Source organism: Chlamydotis macqueenii, chromosome 2 (genome assembly GCF_036417535.1).
Source record: "Chlamydotis macqueenii isolate bChlMac1 chromosome 2, bChlMac1.mat, whole genome shotgun sequence".
Classification (NCBI taxonomy): Eukaryota; Metazoa; Chordata; class Aves; order Otidiformes; family Otididae; genus Chlamydotis; species Chlamydotis macqueenii.
In genome coordinates, this window is record NC_141557.1 from 74,849,894 (window position 1) to 74,869,644 (window position 19,751).

Here is a 19,751-nt window from a genome sequence, read left to right on the forward strand (position 1 = left end):
CTATCCCACCAAAATGGCCGCCGGCCGCCACGGCGGAGGACCCTGACATTCCCTCCTCAGTCTCCCTTTGTAGATCTCCGCCGGCCTCGCCTCGCCACAGGCGGTGATTTTCCACCTCTGTCTCCCTCTCGTGGCACAGCTGACAGAAAACACCACTAGTCCATGAGGGGTTGTTACTATTAATATTTATTATTTTTGAAGCGGGGGTTGAGTGACTTGAAAGTGAAGTGCAGCTGTAGCCGGAGACCAGATGGGTTTGGCCCCTCCTCACGTACCTGAGGGTCTCAGAGAGGCAAACAGCCCTCACAGAACAACCTGGTCTAATGGAAGGTGTCCCTGCCCATGGCAAGCATGTTGGAACCTGATGATCTTTAAGGTCCCTTCCAACCCATTCTATAAGTCTACGATTTTTAAGGAATCAGTAGAGGGACATGTGAAGCCAATTCAGGTGAAATTGGGAGCTAATGAAGACTTAGAGCTGGGATGTGGAAGGAAGGCAAGGGAATGGCCACAGGCCTTGGAGGCCTCCTTGTCATGCAAGGACCTAAGCAAAGCCTAAAGAGGAGCAGGGTCTAACTGCTGCAGGGTGAGAGTAAGTGCTAAGACTACGTCTGAATCAGGGGTTCTAGTCATGAGGGTGAGGAGAGGGCCTGTGTTAGCGTACATTTGTACACACCACTGTGCAGGGAAGGGATAGAAATGCCATAGCTAATGGCGGTTAGGGGACAGAGCTACCCTTGATGGCCTGGTCTGAGTGGCAACCAGGATGCTCCGTGCCTGCAAGGCATCATGTGCTCCTCATTGCCATGGCTGTCCCTTTGGGATAGGAGAGAAGCACAGGAGGAGCTGTGCCTCAGGCTCTGGGGTGCGTGGTCTGTTGGAGAAAGGGTTCAGGTCCCACTTCCTTCCAGCTGCAGCAGGAGTTTCAGATTTTGTTATTTGCCTCTAAGCTGAAAAGTGAGTGTCTCCTGCTCTGCAGGGTAAGGAGTAACTGACTAGGGTGAGCAGAGTCTGCCAAAGAAGAGGATGGTTTGGGATTTGTTGTGTTTGATGAAGAAGAGGAAAGGGTGGTCAGCTTTAAAAGTCATTGTTGGTGCTTTTGATCTCAGCACCAGGGCTCCTGTGGCAGCTGCTGCCTCAGTACCCTCTTCATTGACCTCCACAAAAGCTTTGTGAATAACTTTTGAGATGAAAAGATCCTTCTCAGCAGACATCCCTGTGAAATCAGCCTGAACGGGGTCAAAAGCATTTCGTATCCCCATGCTGCTCAAAGTGGATTTAAGGTCATAATTCTCTTCCAGCTTCAACTTGGGCAGGTACAGATCCACTTCAGCTTTCATCATGCTGGCTGGTTTGATCCATTCAGCCAGTTTCTCATAGGTCAGCTCTCGTTCAACCTGCAATGAGAGAGATCAGACTGTCAGTGACTTACACTCTGCTTCCTTAAAGGTGGTGAGGTATATGCCTGAACTGTCACAGTAGTTTATAATTTTTTTTCCTGGTGTGAAAATTTTTTTTTCTGTGTTTTGCTTTTTTTTTTGCAATGTGTGACTCATAATGATATTAATAGGCAGTTGCTATGTGTGCAATGGATGACTTTTACTAGTGGTAAATAAGTGGAACGTGTGGGACCTCAGGTATGAATAAAGATATTTGCCCTCATCTGTTTAGAATCTGAAACTGATCCTGGTGTGGTCATGAGTGGCTGTTGATACCTCCTGTGTCAGGGTAGTCAGCACCTGCTGTAAGAAACCTCACCACAAAATATCAGGTGCAAATGCAGACTGCAAATGACATAAAAATGAATTAATACAGCCCTCAGGAGAAGACAACTCCAGAGCATGGTGATTCACATTTGGTCCTTACTTTCCTTGTACTATTCTAGCAATAGAAAAGGGGACAAAAATTAGGCTAGGACAATTGAAGGGACATAAATTTTAGGTGTATCCCTAAATAAAATAGTGTGTTTACAATGTTATCGGATGCCCTGAAACCTAATCTGAGAAATCATGATGGTGTAGTTTATGAAACAAAGCATGCACATATCAGAATCTATTCTATCATGATTTTGAAGCTTGTTCTTCCTCACTCTTTTAATCTGTTTCTGTTACTGTCTCATAGCGTATGTGATGCAACAGTAGGTCTGTTTTACCAGCTCCAGACCAGTAGTGTTATCATTGATGTCATCTGGTAGGAGAACGAACATGCTGAGTTCATTTTCCACATATGGCAGCTCAATGATTTTGAATTTCATGGTGGTTTCATGCAGTATAAAAAATTTCTCTCTCAGAAACATCATCTGTACTGGTTTAGTCTTGGTCTGTGAAACAATTCAGACATAAAAAAAAAAAGGTAGTGTTACTTCATTTCTTAAAATGGATAATAAAGATTGCTTGCTTCATTGAACTGAAAGCAAAAATTTGTAAACAAGTACAAGACTCAGCAGTATTTGCATACTCTGTACCCTTTCCTTTGGACAGTATCACATACACCCCCTTTTCAAAGTCATTGGAGTCTTTACAAGAATCGGCATGTAAACAGACATGTATGATATCTACCTGCTAACAGAATCACATGTAACGTATTTCCTGTTTTAAAATAAAGCAGTTACCTTTGATAAGCAAGTAATTAGTGTATGTATTTCATGTTTTCTACTACATACTAAATTTTTGGAGTGAGGACCTTGATTAGGGAGAAAAAAATGTTCACTTTCTTCCTCTGCATATCATCAACTCTTGCACCTACTTCATACTTCCAGGCAATACTGATTGTCTCACTTTGCCTCTGAACCATATTTCCTGTGACCTGTGCTGGCTTTTCCTCTTTCCCAAACCATAGAGGACCGGATTACCAAAGAAATTGGATTACCCAATAGTCTTTTGAACTCCTATGCTGTATTCTGTTCACAGAGCTAATATATACTAATATATCTATCCACTATCCTTTACATGTGAGTTACATTTGAGTGTTGATCTGTTTGCAGGCTTTGTATCAGGTACGCTGCGAATTAAGCTACCTCTGTGCACCAATTTATTGGGTTTACGTGGCCAGGTTTTGGTAGCTGGGGGCTGCAAGGATGAATTCTGTGAGGAGACATGAGAAGCTGCCTCCACGTCAAGCCAAGCCAGTTCCAGCCAGCTCTAAGACAGACCCACCCCTGTCTGAAGCTGAGCCAGTCAGTGATGTTGGTTGTGCCTCTGTGGAAATATATTTAAGAAAGGGTAAAAACTGCTGTGCAACAGCAGCTGGGAGAGAGGAGTGAGAAACTGTAAGAGAAACAACTCTGCAGATACCAAAGTCAGCGTCAGGAGGTGCTCCAGACACTGGAGCGGAGATTCCCCTTCAGCCCGTGGTGAAGACCGTGCCAGCAGAGATACCCACCCTGCAGCCCATAGAGGAACCCATGCTGGAACAGGTGGATGTGCCCTGAAGGATGCTGCAACACATGGAGAGTTCATGCTGGAGCATGCTCCTGGCAGGACCTGTGATGCTGTGGAGAGGAGCCCACTCAGGACTAGGTTTTCTGGCAGGACCTATGACCCCATGGAGAGGAGCCCACTTAGGAGCAGGTTTACTGGCAGGACCTGTGACCCTGCAAGGTACCGCTGGAGCAGTCCATTCCTGAAGGACTGCATCCCGTGGTAAGGACCCACGCTGCAGCAGTTCATGAAGAACTGCAGCCCATGGGAAGGACTCATGTTGGACATGGATGACTGCGTGCCATGGTGTTTTATCTTTGGCCTTATTTCTCATTATCCTACTTTCATTAATTGGTAATAAATTAAATTAATTTCCCTAAGTCAAGCCTGATTTGCCTGTGATGATAATTTGTAAATGATCTCCCTATCCTTATCTCAACCCGTGAAATTTTCGTTCTGCTTTTCTCCAAATGTCCTGTCGAGAAGGGGGAATAATAGAGCAGCTTGGTGGGCACCTGGCAGCCTGCCAAGATCAGCCCACCATACCGGCATAGCATGACCAATCCTAAAACTGCACATGTAGCGTAGTAGGTTTCAGGTACACAGTCACATCATTGACACAAGCATTTCACGTTGCCGGGCATACAAAAGCTGTTTGCACTCGTAATCTATGTCAAACAAAATATATGCTTCCATTGATAAAGAATTTTGCTTGCCGTTGACATAGTCCAAAAATACGCATGCAGTCAGCTTCTGCGGAAGCGTCAGTGTGTGATCGTTTAAATGCTGTTGGCTCGGCAACGTGCCCTCAGTGTATGCTGAATACATCATCCCCACGCACTCAGCGAAAATGATAAACCCCTCTAAAAATTGCCTCTGAGGTTTTACACAACACCCAGGGTGTATGCGAGTTGTAGGTGTGGAAGTATTGCTCTGAAGGTGACTCAGTCCTTTTTGAAAATGGGACCTTGGTGAATTTCCTCTTGCCCTTAAGCTACTTAACCACGGTGTTCTCAAGTGGTGTGATACCGAAGAGCTGTTAATTAAAGTGAAAATCCTGTTCTCATGGATATGCATAAGTAAGATAACGCTGACTCATTTTCACAGTCGCTGATCTCACTGAGTTTATACCATGTGCCCAGCTGTAAGTAGTGTTTCAGTGGCAGACAAAATGCAGGTGAAATATTTAGAGGTTTCTTACTCTTCAGTAGTAGACATATTGACACGTTAAAAAAGACATACAGACAAGGAGTTTACCTTGCTCAGTCTGAAGGGCATCTCAGAAGTATTTTTCTCCAAAAATTTCTTTTCCCAGCTTCCTTTGAAATAAATGGCATTTACTAAGACCAACACAGTGCGAGAATTGAGAGATCCTGCAGGTAGCAGATTCTGTATTTTCCCTTCAAAATAAGACACATAGGACTGTTATTCCAGTGTGACTGGGTAATTCACCAGTTTTAGTTGTGCCTTCTCGCTGCCTATCTGGCTAGCAAAAATGTTTGCATTTGGGAGGTTTTTTGACTGTACATTTTTCATGGTGTACATATGGTAAAAATGGCTTTTGAAGTATCTCTATATCTTTTCTTTTAAAATGTATTTACTGCAATTTTGTTAGTAAATGGCATTGGAAAGTGGGTAAAGTGAGTAAAGTGGAAAAGCTTGGGTGTTCTGTGGAGTTGGTTGCAAGCAGCTGAAGAATGCAGAAGTAAACCACTCACTAGTCAGAGTGGAGCTACTCAATATCTACCTGTGCCTGTTCAGAGGAACAGAAATAATACAGAAGAGGCTACGGCATGAAGAGAGGGAAGGACCTTGTAAGGAGCAGCAGTTAGGTTTGGAGAGAGGCATTCTTCACTCTATTTAACTGCACTTTGCTCATCACCTCCCCCGAGTTTCCATCTTTTACAGATCCTTGGCTGCAAGGGCTATAAATGTGGAAATACAAATGATTTGAAGGTGAAACAAGAAAAAAGCCCTCAGAGTGGTACTTACTCTCAGTTTCATTTTCAACCCACGAATTGATCTGTACTCTGGCTTCTTCTGCGGCTGTCTTAAAGTTTACGGCTTGTGGCTTTGCATTGTAATAGCTTGTAATGAGCTGTAAGAATTTCTGAAAGGCAGAATTGTAGAATGTATGCTTATTTAGTTAAATTTGAGTTACAAAAATGTTAGAAATAATCACTTCAACAGATTATACAATCTGGTAATACATAATTGAAGAAAATAGAATTTGTTTGAAATGAGATAACCCTTAAAATAGGGTCTGATACATTCTATGCTAAATACTAAGTAAGGGCTGATCAAACCAGTCTCGAGGAAACTGATACTTCAAATTTTTGTGTTTGAAATCCAAAGTGCAAATTTATAATTTTGGAATATCCCATGAAACAAAAATTCTTCGCTTTTAAAATTTTTTCAAAACTAACTTTTTCTATTATTTAAATATTTTTTTCCTGCTTTACGATGTAGAATTCAGTACAACAGGGAAGAATAGTCTCATGTAAAGTTGAAACAAGGCTTTTAGATTTGCTTCAGATACAAGGAAGCTGCCAAGAGTTTATGAGGACAATAGAGGATCGAGCATAAAGGGAATGTTCTGGTATAATAAAGACATGACAGAAAAGCAGAATTAACATTTGCGTTGCTGTCTGCTGTGAAACAGTTTGTGGAGACTCCTAGCAGGAAATTCTCTAGATTCTCTGTAAAGCATAGGTACATGAGATTATGGAGAAAATGAGAATAAGCACTAAGAAAGACAAATTGCTAATTAGTCAGGAGATTAAAACAAACTCCAAGATCAAAGAACAGTAATTCTAAGATGATTAATACAACGTCAGTTTTGAAAAAGATTTCAAAGATACAGGTAATTACAAGCTCATAAGTCCGTATGGGGCGAATGAATAGAATAGGTCTAGTGGGCGTATGGATAAACATGGCGTATCGGAGGAGTGTCAACAGCTTTTTGTAATAGGAAGTCCTGAATCACAAATCTGTTAGAGTTTTTTGAAGGTATCAGGAAGCATGTGAGTAAGAAGGTTGAGCTATTACAGTCTGTTTGAATTATTTGTAAGACTTCTCACCAAAGGCTAACCATCCATGGGACTACAGGGATCGGTCTTGTTTGTTTAAACGACTGTAAACTGAGAGTAGGAGGAAATAGTGTTCACAGTGAGGGCTATTACTACTGGACTATCACAGGCATATGTGCTGGGATATGCACTAAAATATTTATTCTATAAAATACAGGTCTAAATATTTACATTAAAATACATATATTAAAATATGTATAAATTATCCGGTGAAGACCACACCACAGAGCATGATTATTGCTGTTCAGAAATGACGTGTTGAAGCTGTAATGGACAGCTGCGTGAAAAAAATCTGCCCAAGAGTGGCCAAAAAGGCAAATACAATTTTAAGAGTTACAAAGAAAGGAGTAGGGAAAAAAAGAGAGAATATTAGAATCTCACTGTATAAAGCTATGGTGTGCCCATTGGCTGAGTTCTCTGTGAAGCTCTGGCCTCCCCAGTCTCAGAAATGCTAGAGTATAAAAGATAGAGTGTCTGGGAACAAGGATGACCAGAGATATGGAGAAGCATCCTCTTGAGGAAAAAACGAGCCAATAATGATGCCAACAGGTAGCAGGCTCAAAAAACACAGGCACTTCCTAGAGTGTATAGTTCAGCTATGGAACTCCTGATGCTGAGGGCTGCAGTAGATTGAAAAGGTAAGTCTGTAAATTCATGAAAGAACAGCTCATCAAGGTCTATTAAGTAGACATACTCTCTGGTTCAGGAAGTCCCCGAACTGCAGATGGCTTGGTAACCACAGCAGATTCTGGAGAAGCATCACTACACAGCATGCCTTGTTCTCATGCCCTTCCTAAACTGTTGCCTGGTGTTGGAGACAAATGGACCTCTTGTCTGTCCAAGGCTAGCCCCATATGGCTGACCTCATGTTTTCACTGAAACCACAATGCTATAATTTGGAAAAATTTTATCATCTCCTTTGATAATCCCTCTTATTGTCAAAATATTCTCAAGTAAAGATGTTCAACTCACAGGCAGTAATGGGTAGGTCTTTTCCTCATACAGTTGGTTCGCACTCTTCAGCAAGTAGGTGCTTCTGGGTTTGTTGATGGTGGACAGGAGCTCTTTGAACCCAGAGTGGATGTTTTCGGCTTGCTTGTTCTCAGAATCCTTGGAAAGAGACACCAATTAGTATGGAATATTTGTTTTTCTGTCTTAAGTGTTGCACCTGCTGTGGTTATTTAAAATGTCCATATTGTTGTAATTAAAAAGGAGTTTCAGGGGATGGAGCTCTTTTTTTGAGTATTTCGCATGTTTGCAGCACTATTTATAAACAGACAAATTCTTTTCTGTCTTTTCTTTTCCTGCAGTGCTGTGTAGGGCTTTGGGGACATCAGCTGATGCTGCACCCAGGAAGTTGAATCTCCTCATTTCAGTCATGGTCAGGCCTAATTTTCAGTTTCACAAAGACCCATCAGTGCTGCCTGGCAGCTTTTGAGGAGATGCTCTGTTCTGACAGACACTAATGTCTGGCGTGGACTTCCCAACTCTTCAGATTTTGTCTGTTTCACATGGGTTTTGCTGTTGCTGTTTGGATTTTAGATGGAGCTTGTCCTGGATGTCAATGTTGATGGTTTTAGGGAGCATGAGCTTGCTTGCCAGCTGTTGACAGCTGTTGCTTCGCTAACAGAGGAATAAACTGCAAACTGTCAGCTGCCCCCCACCAGCTTCTTGGGTGCAGTCTCCTCCTTCATGGCATATACCACGCCCTGCACGTGAGACACTGAGAGTCTGTGCCACTGACTTATGGTGACTTGTCATAAGGTTGGTCTGGTGGTTTTCATTGCTCTGGTCTTTTCTCACTGATGCTGAGACATGGGCTGCTGGGAAAGACACCTAGGAAAGAATTTCATAGCCAGAGGACACAGGATAGGAGAGGCTGGGTTTTGCAGGGGGATGGGAACAGACTGAAGAGGAAATGTCTGAATACCCAGATTAGGCAGACTTGGCTACAAGTCAGTGAGTTGCTAAAATGAATGTAGATGTAATGATTCATCTTGAAGATTCATCCCCTGCCACGTAGAGAGAGAATGATACAACCTCCTCCTCCCTTTTATTTCCAGTTTCTCTAATCTGGTTTCTTTGAGCTTACTTTTATTTTCTGTGCTAAAGAAACATGGCTTGTTTGAGTTTACAAGCCTTTTGGTGCTTGGGGACTTCATTTGATGAAAAAGGTTGGGCAGTTCTGCCTGGTGGCAAGTCTCTGGGAAGCTGATGAACAAGGGTGAATTAGCGTGTGTTATCTTAAAGAGGAATTTTATTTACCTGATGAGTCCATGCATGTAATGGTTTTAAAATAGAAGGAAGGAGATTCAGACTGGACATCAGGAAAAATTTTTTACACTGAGGGTGGTGGAACACTGGAACAGGTTGCCCAGAGAGGTGGTGGATGCCCCATCCCTGGAAATATTCAAGGCCAGGTTGGAGTGGGCTCTCAGCAACCTGATGGGGTTGAAGATGTCCCTGCTCCTTACAGGGGGGTTGGACCTTTAAAGGTCCCTTCCAACCCAAACTATTCTATGATTCTATGAAAAAGCTGGAAGGGAGTTTATTGGGTAGGACTGTAGACAGGTGTGAATGCGAGTAGTTGTTTTTCACAACAGAAAAAAAAACCAAAACCTGAAACTGATGAAACAGAATTGTTCTAAACACATTAGGACAATTGATTTGTTGATATTACCATGGACCAGCTAAAATCAAGTAGCACAGTATTAGGGCCAATCAAAATGCTGTTAGTGTCTCAGTTCTGCTTTTGAAGGCCTGAGTTCATGAGTTTTATGGTAATATTATCTGCTTGCTTGATCTTTCTCTTTCTATTATATACTTCTTACTGAAGTGAGACAGTAGCTTTAGACTGAAGATAAACAAATGTAAGAAGGCTAAAGCAGTAGTTGTGATGAACTATCCCTTTCTCAGAGATTTTTTTTTTCTCTGAGTCTTTTGTTGTAATAAATACCATCTTTCTTTTCTTTGGTCTCCCCGGAGAAGGCCTTGTTGTCTCAGATGAACCTTCTTCTCCTGCAAGCTGGTTAAAATGAAGAACCTGTGAGGATGATAAATGTTCACAAAACCAGCTTATTTTTTGAAGATAAATGTGCCAAAGGGTTATGTAATTATGTTAGTTTTCTACAGTAATTCATCACCATGCCAAATGATAGTCTGTTAAAGTTATATAGGTCTATAAATTACTGTCAATTTAGTCTCTATAACGATATCATTATTGTATAGAATTTAGTCACATTTGCTGCTTAATAATAGATCAATATTATGGCTTAAATATAAATATATTTAGATAAATGGCCCGTTCATGCTTGGCTATGTGGAATTTATTTTCAGATCATGACCACTTGCAGTGCTCTGAAAGTTGTAAGTGTAAGCTAAATGTAGGAGTAGTGCAGAGCAGGGAGATCTTGGAAATAAAGTAGAGGAACAGTGACCTGCAGGACTGCTGGCAGCGTGAGTGGGGTTATTTCCTGTACCAAACATTATGGCAGGTCAGTGTTCTCCCATGTTGTTCCTTTTTTTTTCCCCTTAGGCAGAAGAATAATGCAATTTATGTGGAAACCACCTGTAAGTTGATATACTGCTAATGTCAGAGCTTACCTCAGCCATCTGGGTTGCAGTGTCGCCTTTTGCACCCAGATAGACCATGGCGAGAGCAGTTGCAATACTCCAAGGAGAAAAGAAAATGTTTGGGCTGTTGGAGGTTTCATTCAGCTTTTTGTAAAGGTCCAGAGTGAAGCTGTTGGTTGACACTGCAAGAGACTCCATGGGTATAGCCTGAGACAAATGAGTGTCAGAGAGAGATGATGACTGCTTCTTCACTTCTTTTTAAACACACAAAGCTGCTAGTGGGAGATTGCCTGCAGCCTCTGAAATGCAGTGGGGGGGTGTCCCTGTAATGGGTAAAATACTGCACACAGACCAAGTACAGTCAGCTATTAGGTTTCTTTTTAAGACCTGCGTTATTTCTCCCTTCCCCATCACTCCTCAATGTCCTCAGCTATTTAATTTATTCTTCATCAAATGAGTACAATTTTAGCTAGAAGTGTTTTCACAGAGCAAACTTGTTTCAAAAAAAACATTTGCTTACATTTCATAGAATTGTTCTTTGATTGTGAGAGAGTGAAACACAATTATTTCTCACTGTGCTGCTTTGAGCTTTTTTCTGTTTCTTTAAACTTCCTGTGCTCTTATTTTCTGCTGAAAAAAAAGCATGGTGAATTCATGCAATTCACTACGTGCTTCTTGAAGGCTACTAGAGAGCTGTAAATTTCTATGTGTTCTTGGTGTAGGTAAGCCCACATTTGGAAGCTGTAGCTGGATTTGTTGATTACTGTTTTTCAAGTAACCTCTTGTATCTTACATAAACCCCAAATAGTTCCTGTTTTAAACAACAACAATTTTTTCCCTGGTTTTCTGCTGGTTTATCAGAATCTGCAGATTTTCAATCCTCATTCTGCTTCTTTTTCTAAGTATGTTTTTACAGGACAAAACCAAACCAAACAAAAAACCAACCCCAGGATTAAATTGATGTTCCATACATGGATCCAGAACAAACCTGTGCTTCTTGTTAGCATATTTTAGATCACTCTAATACTGCTGACAAATATTAAGGTAAATTCAAAAATTTATATGATCTTCACCAGTATAAGCACTACTAAAACATGTAGTAAAGTCGGTGTAAGATGGCATCAGGTGAAAGGTTAAGCATTAGATCAACAAAAGCAACTGGACATTTAAATCTATATTCACCTACAATTTGTGTACTTAAATAAAAACCATCAATCGTCAAAACCAACTGCTCTGCAGTGTTAGGGATGCCCAGAGCCTCTGGGATCCTCAAGCTTCCCAGGGCTCCACAATTGCTTTGAAGCATTCCAGGAATGCTTCAGAGGTGAATGCCCTGCAGCCTAGCTCATATCTAAGCATTTTTACAACCTTCAAATCAGATACCTCTTACTGCTGTGCCCGGAGATGCTGATACTCCCAGAGCCTATCTAGAGAACAGGGCTGAGCTGGACATTTTTGCCTGAAGAATTTCAAACCAACATCTCTGTCTCCTGTTCTCAGAGGGTACCTGAACTGAATCTGCAGGGAGTAGTCAAGCATTTCTCAGGCTTGAGAGAGAAAACGTGTGTGTGTTTCTGTGAGGTCCACTGGTCTACTAGCCACTTTGGTCATCTGGGACAGGGAAAGTCTGGATGCCTGATCCAGTAGTTATTTGATACTAATGACGTAAAGGCTTGAAGGAATACACACAATGCTGAGCATCCAAAACATTGTGCTACAGACTCATGCTGTCTTCTGTGTTCAATTACAGGATCAGTAGGAGTGTATTCTCTCCTGCAGCCTGGTCTCAGTCCTGTGATCCTGAATTGAATGGTAGCCTGATCATTAAGCCACCCTTCCTACAGGTTAGGAGACTTTCTGCCCTCCCAGGCTGTGTTGGTTTTGCCCAGCCTGGGCACATTCTGACCACTGTGCCTTGGCACAGGGGTTTCCTAAAGGCTACACTTTGTACTAATAAATGAGCAGTCCCTTCCCCCTGTGTAACTTTTATGCCATCGTTTAACTGCTCAATTCCAAAGAATTTAATGTGAATTTTTAAGACTTCCAAAGTAAATCTAGTTATTTTGATAGGAATATTTACACTACCTGAAATCCTGACAGAGAGAGGAGTTAAGATCTGTCTTCAGTCGGGATCTGTGGCGGTCTGTGAGGCAATGAATACTTACTTCTAGAAATGTAGAAATGTTTGCACTTCCCTTTTCTTATCTGCATACTCTTCTTGTTTTAATGTGGATATTCTGTCATTTATTCCTACTTTGCTTCTCTATCACCTACTTTCAGAACTTACACAGAAAGACCTCCTTACTTCAAGGCCACTGTTAGCTGATGTATGTCCTGAAACGTGAAGGCCAGTGTGCCTTTCTCCCACAGGTGTCCTCTACAACCTTGGCATTTGGCCTGCCAAAGTCTAGTAATTGCAGAAAAGAATTGAACCACCCTGTGTTGACAAGGGACATGTTGAAATAATTTTACAGCTTCCTTTTCTTTTTGCTCTGTGAACTGGGGCAATGAGTAGAAACTAATCTCAAAGATATGGCTAAAAGGGAATATTAAAATAGGCTGTTAGTCTCATTCACCCTGTGGTCAAATTGGAGAGGGGAAGGATTTTAATACTTGTGGCATTCAGGTCACATAAAGCCCTTATTTTGTGATATTTTACATTTTTGCTCTTCTGTTTCAGAAAATGGATCACAAAAGCAGCTCAGAAGGTATTTACGCAGTCACCCAAAATAAGTGATGAAATAAGAGTGGACACTGGACTCATTTGAACTGGTGGATGTTGCTCTGAGACTGCTGCTCCTAGCAGAGGAGGTGAAGATGCTTTTGATACCTACAGACCCTACACTGTACCGAGCCTATTATTTCTCTGTAGTGAGCTGAGAGAGTTTGGACCATCTACCAGAAGCTGCAGAACTGCTTGGAAGCTCTGCTTGCAATGTTTTCTTTTACTGAGACTGTTTGTTGTATTGGAGTAGAGAGCCAAACAGCAGAATGTGCAAAATTGGAGATCAGGAAAGGTATAATACAAAACAGTTACGTGTACAAAAATGTTTTACTTTAAACCAGTGTGATTAGCAATTCTACTGTTTTTCTCTGGTTTTATCTATATGACTTAAGCTGCATTGATAAATTTCCTTTGCCATCATTATGTGTTTTCTGCTACATTTATGGTCAGTTAGGAATGGTCTCTGTCCACTGGTATGACACAAGCAAAGTAAACCAATTACCAGCATGCAGTTAATATAGACAGAGAAAGGATCAGTATACAAAGTACAAGTCCATATTTTGAACTAGAATTACATTTTTGTGCTTATATTCACTTTGAATCTAACTGGTACTTATGCCATACAAGGTTTCACGAGTGATATAAGTGCCTCTCTTTTTTCATGTGTTTTATTTTTAAATGTGTGCAGGTTTTGTGCCTGGAATATCCATCTTGTATCTTATTTTCTTGCTTTGGAAATATATCAGACACTATTATGTTTAGTTGTGTGCTTAAGAAGTGTTTCTGAAACTGCTGTTATCTATGTTTTAGCTAAATGTCTAGGAGAAGAAAAAAACCCAAACAACAGGTAGTGTTACTACAAGCTACAAAGATTGGCCAAAAACACAGGAAAATGAAGAAAGGGTACCCAAACTGTGTAGACACTCTGTGTGGTATGTTTCAGCTGCTGCAAGATCCTGTTTAGTAAGAGAGAGAGGAATTTCAAAGAGGAGCAAACTGGCCAAAGAAAGGGTGCTCTTGGTTTTGCTGTGCCAGATGGAAATAGTGAGAGGAAATAGTCAATTGCTGCAACCAGAATGGTAGAAACAAGGTTTCACAGCATCACAAAGCCTAACCTGTTGACCTCAAGTGCATTGACCTCTGACAAATGGTCTAAGAAGTCTTGATAAAACCAGTCATTTTCCTCTGGCATACTGATGAAGTCATTTTGGCTTTTTTTGAAACCATCTTTAATTCCCATCTTGCTCAGCATAGATGTGAGCTTGTATGTTTGTGCCTGTTTGATTGTTCTGCTCCCATACCTATACTTTGTAAATGGTCCACTCTGAGTGCACCCTTTCGGCATTTCTTGAAGGTCAGTTCTCTTTCAGTTACATCTAGTTAAAGGCAGCACGATTTCAAATCAATGCTAGACTAAGTCAAATTATGGATTTTTACTCTGCAGGAAATCCGTTTCAGCTATGTCCCCCAGGAAGAAACTGAGAGCAAGTATCACATATTTTGCAATAGAACTAAAGGATTGGACTATAAATAACATTTTAAAAGGGATTTTTTTTTTGTGCCTGCTACTGATGGCAGAGTAAAACATTTAAAACTACGGCTGCATTTGCATTTCAGTTCTAAAGCAGGGATTTTTTTTTTTCTGTGCCCTTGTATTGAATACTAACAATACACCAGTGCATCAGTTTTTATTAATGTGTGCTGTGTCTGCCATTTGTGCTTGTCATGAGGTCAATCTACCACAGAGGTGCCAGGGATTATTTTATGATGCTGACATTTGCATTGGGAGACAAAAACCCCATCTTTCATTGTAGGATGAACTGAAAGCATGTTAATCTATTGTGTTTTGACAGGCATGGAATCACTAAGTGACAAGTGGTCCGTGCTCGTAGTGTGTTTGTATTGAGGCTTATTTCAGCACTTTCCTGTAGATACTTCTTTAGTTTTCAAAGTCTCGACACGTTTTAACCCAGTGTTTCTTGAAAGCAGTTATTTGGAAATGCAGTTATGTAGCACCTATTACTTGGCTACCTTTGAGTATTTTAAAAATATGATTGAATAACATTTTCCCTAGTATGGAAGAATAAAATTGAACTGTCTTTTAAAGGCATCAGATCACCCTTTGTGGCAAACAGGAGAGAAAGGACAGTGCTTGGGGGAGCCCTTGCTGAGAGGAGCATTGGAACGCCATGACCTGTTCATGGCGTAGGAGCTGTCCTGCCCCAGATCTGTCTTCTCTTCCTTTCCCCCATCCAGGCCTGTTGCCGGTCAGCCTGCCGCCTCCAGGAGCTCTCAGGTCTTATGGAACAACAACAGCAAGCGTGGCTAGCACACTGGAAATTCACATTCCCAGGACTGCCTCCCTTGCTATGGGAATGGGAGGGATATAGCAATCAACAAAACAGCTAAAGTGGAATCACTTCAAGCTTAGGCATGTAAAGAATGAAGTGCCAATAGAAAAGCCTTGAGGGAAAACCTCTGAACTCTGTACAGGGGAATCTACATGCTTGGGTGCCTCTCTCAAATCCCACTACACTAATGCAGGCAGCATGGGCAACAAAGAGGAGCGCTTAGAAGTTTGTGTGTGATTACAGGGCTGTTACCTCGTTGGGATCATGGAGATATGGTGGGATAGGTCACACAAGTGGAGTGCTGCAGTGAAGGGATACAGGCTTTTCAGGAAGCACAGGCTGAGAAGGCAAGGAGAGGCAGTTTCCCTTTGTGTGAAAGAGCAGGTGGAGTACACAGTGGTCTGCTTTGGCACAGGTTGAGAGCCATTCAAGAGCTTATGGGTCAGGTTTCGCGGGCAGGACACCACCAGTGCTGTTGTAGTGGGTACCTCCTATAGACTACCTGATTATGAAGTAGATCAGGCCTTATTCAAACAACTGAAAGAAGCCTGGTCCTTATAGGAGACCACCCTGATATCTGCTGGAAGAACAATACATTAGGGCTCAAGAAATCTACGGGATTTCTAGAGTACGTTGATAACAACTTCTTGGCACAAGTGACTGAGGAGCCAACAAGGAATGATGCTCTGCTGGACTTGATATTGAGAAAGAAGGAAGAACTGGTCATGGATGTGAAAGTCAGAAGCAGCCTTGGCTGCAGTGACCGTGAGATGATGGAGCTCAGGATCCTAAGAGGAAGTAGCAGGGCAAAAAACAGGACTACAGCCTTGGATTTCAGGAGATCTTCAGAGATCTGCTTGGAAGAATCCAATGAGTTATGGCACTGGAGAGAAGAGGAGCCCAGGAGACGTAGTTGATATTCAAGAATCACCTCCTCCAACCTCAAGGTTCAGGAGCATTTAAACAAATAGAATATACGTAAGTCTGTGAGCCCTGATGGTGTGTACACACAAGTGCTGGGGGAGCTGGCTCGTATCATTGTGAGATTTCTCTCAATTATCTTTGAAAGGCCATGGTAACTGGAAAAAGTTCCTGAAGACTGAAGGAGGGCAGATGTCACAACTGACTTCAAAAGATTCAGGTAACTACAGGATCATCAGCCTGATCTTAGTCCCTGGGAAGGTGATGGAGAAAATCCTCATGGGAACCATTTCCAAACACATGAAGGACAAGAAGTTGATCAAGAGCAGTCAGCATGGATTTATGAAGGGGAAATCATGCTTAACCAACCTGAGAGCCTTCTACAATGAGTTAACTAGCTTGATGGATGAGGGGAGAACAATGGACGTTGTTTACCTTGACTTTAGTACAACTTCTGACACTGTCTCCCATAACATCCTCATGGACAAGCTGACAAAGTATGAGTTAGGTAAGTGAACCCAGCCAGGCCCAGAGGGTTGTGATCAGTGGCACAAAGTCCTGTTGGAGTCAAGTCAGTAGTGGTGTACCCCAAGGGTCAATACTAGGGCCAGTACTGTTTAATGTCTTCTTTAATGACCAGGATGCTGGGACAGAGTGCCCCCTGAGCAAGTTTGCAGACAACTGAAAACTGGGAGGAGTGGCTGATACATGGGAAGGTTGTGCTGCCATTCAGAAGGACTCGGATGCAGCAGAATATTGGGAGGAGAGGAATTTTGTGAAGTTCAACAAGGGGAAATGCAAAGTTCTGCCTCTGGGGAGGAATAACCGTAGGCATCAGTACACACTGGGGACTGACTGTCTGGAAAGCAGCTGTACAGAGAAGGACCTTGGGGTCCTGGTGGACAACAAGCTGACCATAAGCCAGCAGTGCACCTTCACAGCAAAGAAGGCCTACAGCATTGTGGGCTGCATGAGCGTGAATGTTGCCAGCAGGTTGAGTGAGGTCCCTCTCTGCTCAGCCCTGATGAGACTATGGCTGGAGTGCTGTGTGCAGTTCTAGACTTCTCAGCATAAGGAAGATATGATTTTTCCATATCTTCCCCCTGAACAGGGCCACAAAGATGATTAAGGGAGTGGAGCGTCTTTCATATGAGAAGAGGCTGAGAAAGTTGGGACTTACAGCCTGGAGGAAAGAAAGCTCAGGGAGATCTTATCTATGTGCATAAATACCTTATGGGATGTAACGAAGAAGAAGGAAACAGACTTTTCTCAGTAGTGCCCAGTGAGAGGACAAGAGACAATGGGTACAAATTAAAAATATGAAACTCAGTCTGAACCCAAGAAAAGACTTTTTTGCTCTGAGGATGATCAACCACTGGCACAGGTTACCTGGAGAGATTGTGTAATCTCAGTGTTCTGTGATAATGCCTCTGTGATAACATATTTAAGAAGGGGAAAAATGAAAAAAAAAAAAAACAAAAAAAAAAAAGAAGTGAAGAAGCAGAAGCAGGGGGCAGAGAAGGGGAGGCGCGAGCCTTGTGGGCCTTGCAGCCCTCACCCTCTGGCCTCCTGCTGGGCAGCCGAGTGGGCCTGACTTGGCCCAGCTGGGCTGCAAGAAGTGGAGAGGAGATGAGATGTGAATGAGATGTGAAGAGAACCTGAGAGGTGTCTGCCTTAGCCGATTGTGAAGAATTTCTTTTGAGACAAGCAGCTGCAGACGCCAAGGCCAGTGAAGAAGGAGTGGGAGGAGTAATGCGGCTCCTGGCCAAGATTCCCCTGCAGCCTGTGGTGATGACCACGGTGAGGCCGGCTGTCCCCCTGCAGCCCATGGAGGCCCATGGAGGAGCAGAGATCCACCTGCAGCCTGTGGAGGACCCCACGCTGGGGCAGGTGGATGCTCAAAGGAGGCTGTGGCCCATGGAGGGCGCATGCTGGGGCAGCTGGTTCCTGAGGGACTGCACCCTATGGAAGAAAGACCTGCACTGGAGCAGTTTCATGAAGGGCTGTAACCCGTGGGAGGGACCCCACACTGGAGCAGGGGAGGAATGTGAGGAGTTCTTCCCCCAGGGAGGAAGGAGCAGGGTAAAGCGATATGTGATGGACTGACCACAACCCCCATTCCCTCTTCCTCCCTGTGCTGTTTGGGCATGGGAAGGAGGGTAGAGATAATTGAAATGAAGTTAAGCCTGGGAAGAGAGAGGAGTGGGGGGAAGTTGGTTTTGTTCTCTTCCTCATTATCCTGCTTTGGTTTTATTAATAATAATAAATGAATAGTTTTCCCCAAGTCACATCTATTTTGCCTGTAACAGTAACTTTAATGATCTCTCCCTGTGCTTATCTCAGACCTTGAGCCTTTTTGTTGTATTATCTCTCCCCTATTCCCTTGGAGGGTGGGGGGAGTGAGAGAGAGACTGTGTAGCTTGGTCCCAAGCGGAGCTAAACTGCAACAGTCTTACTGGAAGGTGTGCTTTGGCATCATGCCCCAAGCAAAGCTGAGACTAGGAGTAACTTGGTACCAAAACCAGCCTGTTTGACCCTTTGCACCTCTCACCGTCTGGCAGACACCGTGCTGTAGTTCCTCAGAGACCCTCAGAGCTGTTGTTTTGCAGAGCCTTGCAGTGTAGTATGAGTGTGGGGATGCACAAAAATGAGCATGGGAAGACCTTTCGTTTGGTGTGGCATGGAACTCTTCCCACCTCTTTGGGCATCTTTTCCTCTTACATGAAGTGACTCTTCAAACAGGATATACACAATTTAGGAGTTCCCAGTAATTACTTATTGTTGAATATACACAGCAGAGAGAGAGGATTAACATGCTACAGGGCTAAGAATTAACATGCTTACCACTCTGATGAATCTTTGCTGGCCAGGCGTCGCTCCAGTGGAGGAGGGCTGGTTTTTGTTGGTCCCTAGAAGAGGCTCACCCTTGATGTTGCTAGTTGTTGTTTTCCAATTCTTCTTTTTTTTTTTTTAATTAGGAATTTATACCCCCTCATGCACGTGTTTCTCCTCCTGAAGCCTCGCTATGCTGACTATTCCATCCTGACAATAACTTTTCTTTGTGTTTTTACTTTTCTTATTTTGCATGGCCTTCACTTGTGTGCTTCACCACACCTGAACAACAAACTTCTGAGTAAAGCTGAGTCAATAGCACACAACTGGGCTGCACCAGTATGGGTCCTGGATGACAGACAGCTGAACCCTGAGCTGAGGGCAAGGGAGAGCACTGATTTTAGAAACAGCTCTTTGTACAGGGAGGAAGATGCAGTATACTTTGTTGGGTGGAGACGTATTTCCAAATAGAATACCTTTTGTGGAGGTGGAGTGAGTTGTAATTTTAGGTGGAATTTTGCTGAGAGTAAATGTGTTTGCAGTACCTCCCTCCTGCAATACAATCTTGTTGCCTTAGATAATGTTGTCTGACATGTGCTTACTGAGTACCACAATGGTTACAAAACTTTATGCTGTTCCTCATGGCCATAGGAAAGCAGAACTGCTGCCCTCCCAAGCCGACTGAGGGAACTGATGTTGCCAGTGTGGCATTGCTTGTTCACTGTTGTACATGGGCAAAAGGGATGTTTGGAAGCTGCTCTTCTGGGCTACAGGTACTAGTCAGAGTTTTTATTTCTAGTATGATGTGACAGGAAAAAACCCTCCCGAGTAGCTCCCAGGG

The 19,751-nt window shown here is 42.8% G+C and overlaps 1 protein-coding gene across 1 annotated transcript; it reads right to left on the bottom strand.

Annotated features, from left to right (window-relative positions):
• Positions 1 to 168: 168 nt before the first annotated feature.
• Positions 169 to 12,211, bottom strand: LOC104483059 (heterochromatin-associated protein MENT). The gene is made up of 8 exons (XM_010124732.2): positions 12,167 to 12,211; positions 10,112 to 10,288; positions 9,465 to 9,551; positions 7,481 to 7,618; positions 5,412 to 5,529; positions 4,677 to 4,819; positions 2,153 to 2,320; positions 169 to 1,397 (listed from the first exon to the last, which is right to left on the bottom strand). Exons 2-8 carry the CDS (start codon positions 10,277 to 10,279, stop codon positions 996 to 998), a joined length of 1,224 nt encoding a protein of 407 aa, XP_010123034.2. The 5' UTR covers positions 10,280 to 10,288; positions 12,167 to 12,211; the 3' UTR covers positions 169 to 995.
• Between the last annotated feature and the right edge of the window lie 7,540 nt (positions 12,212 to 19,751).

Bases quoted from the DNA above. Each gene is read 5' to 3' on its own strand.
- LOC104483059 (XM_010124732.2), bottom strand. From the start codon at position 10,279: ATGGAGTCTCTTGCAGTGTCAACCAACAGCTTCACTCTGGACCTTTAC. The intron at 7,619-9,464 runs GTATTTATTACA...TCTCTTTCCAAG, and splicing joins GACCAAAGAAAAGAAAGATG to GATTCTGAGAACAAGCAAGC. The intron at 1,398-2,152 runs GTAAAACAGACC...CTCTCATTGCAG, and splicing joins ACACTACTGGTCTGGAGCTG to GTTGAACGAGAGCTGACCTA.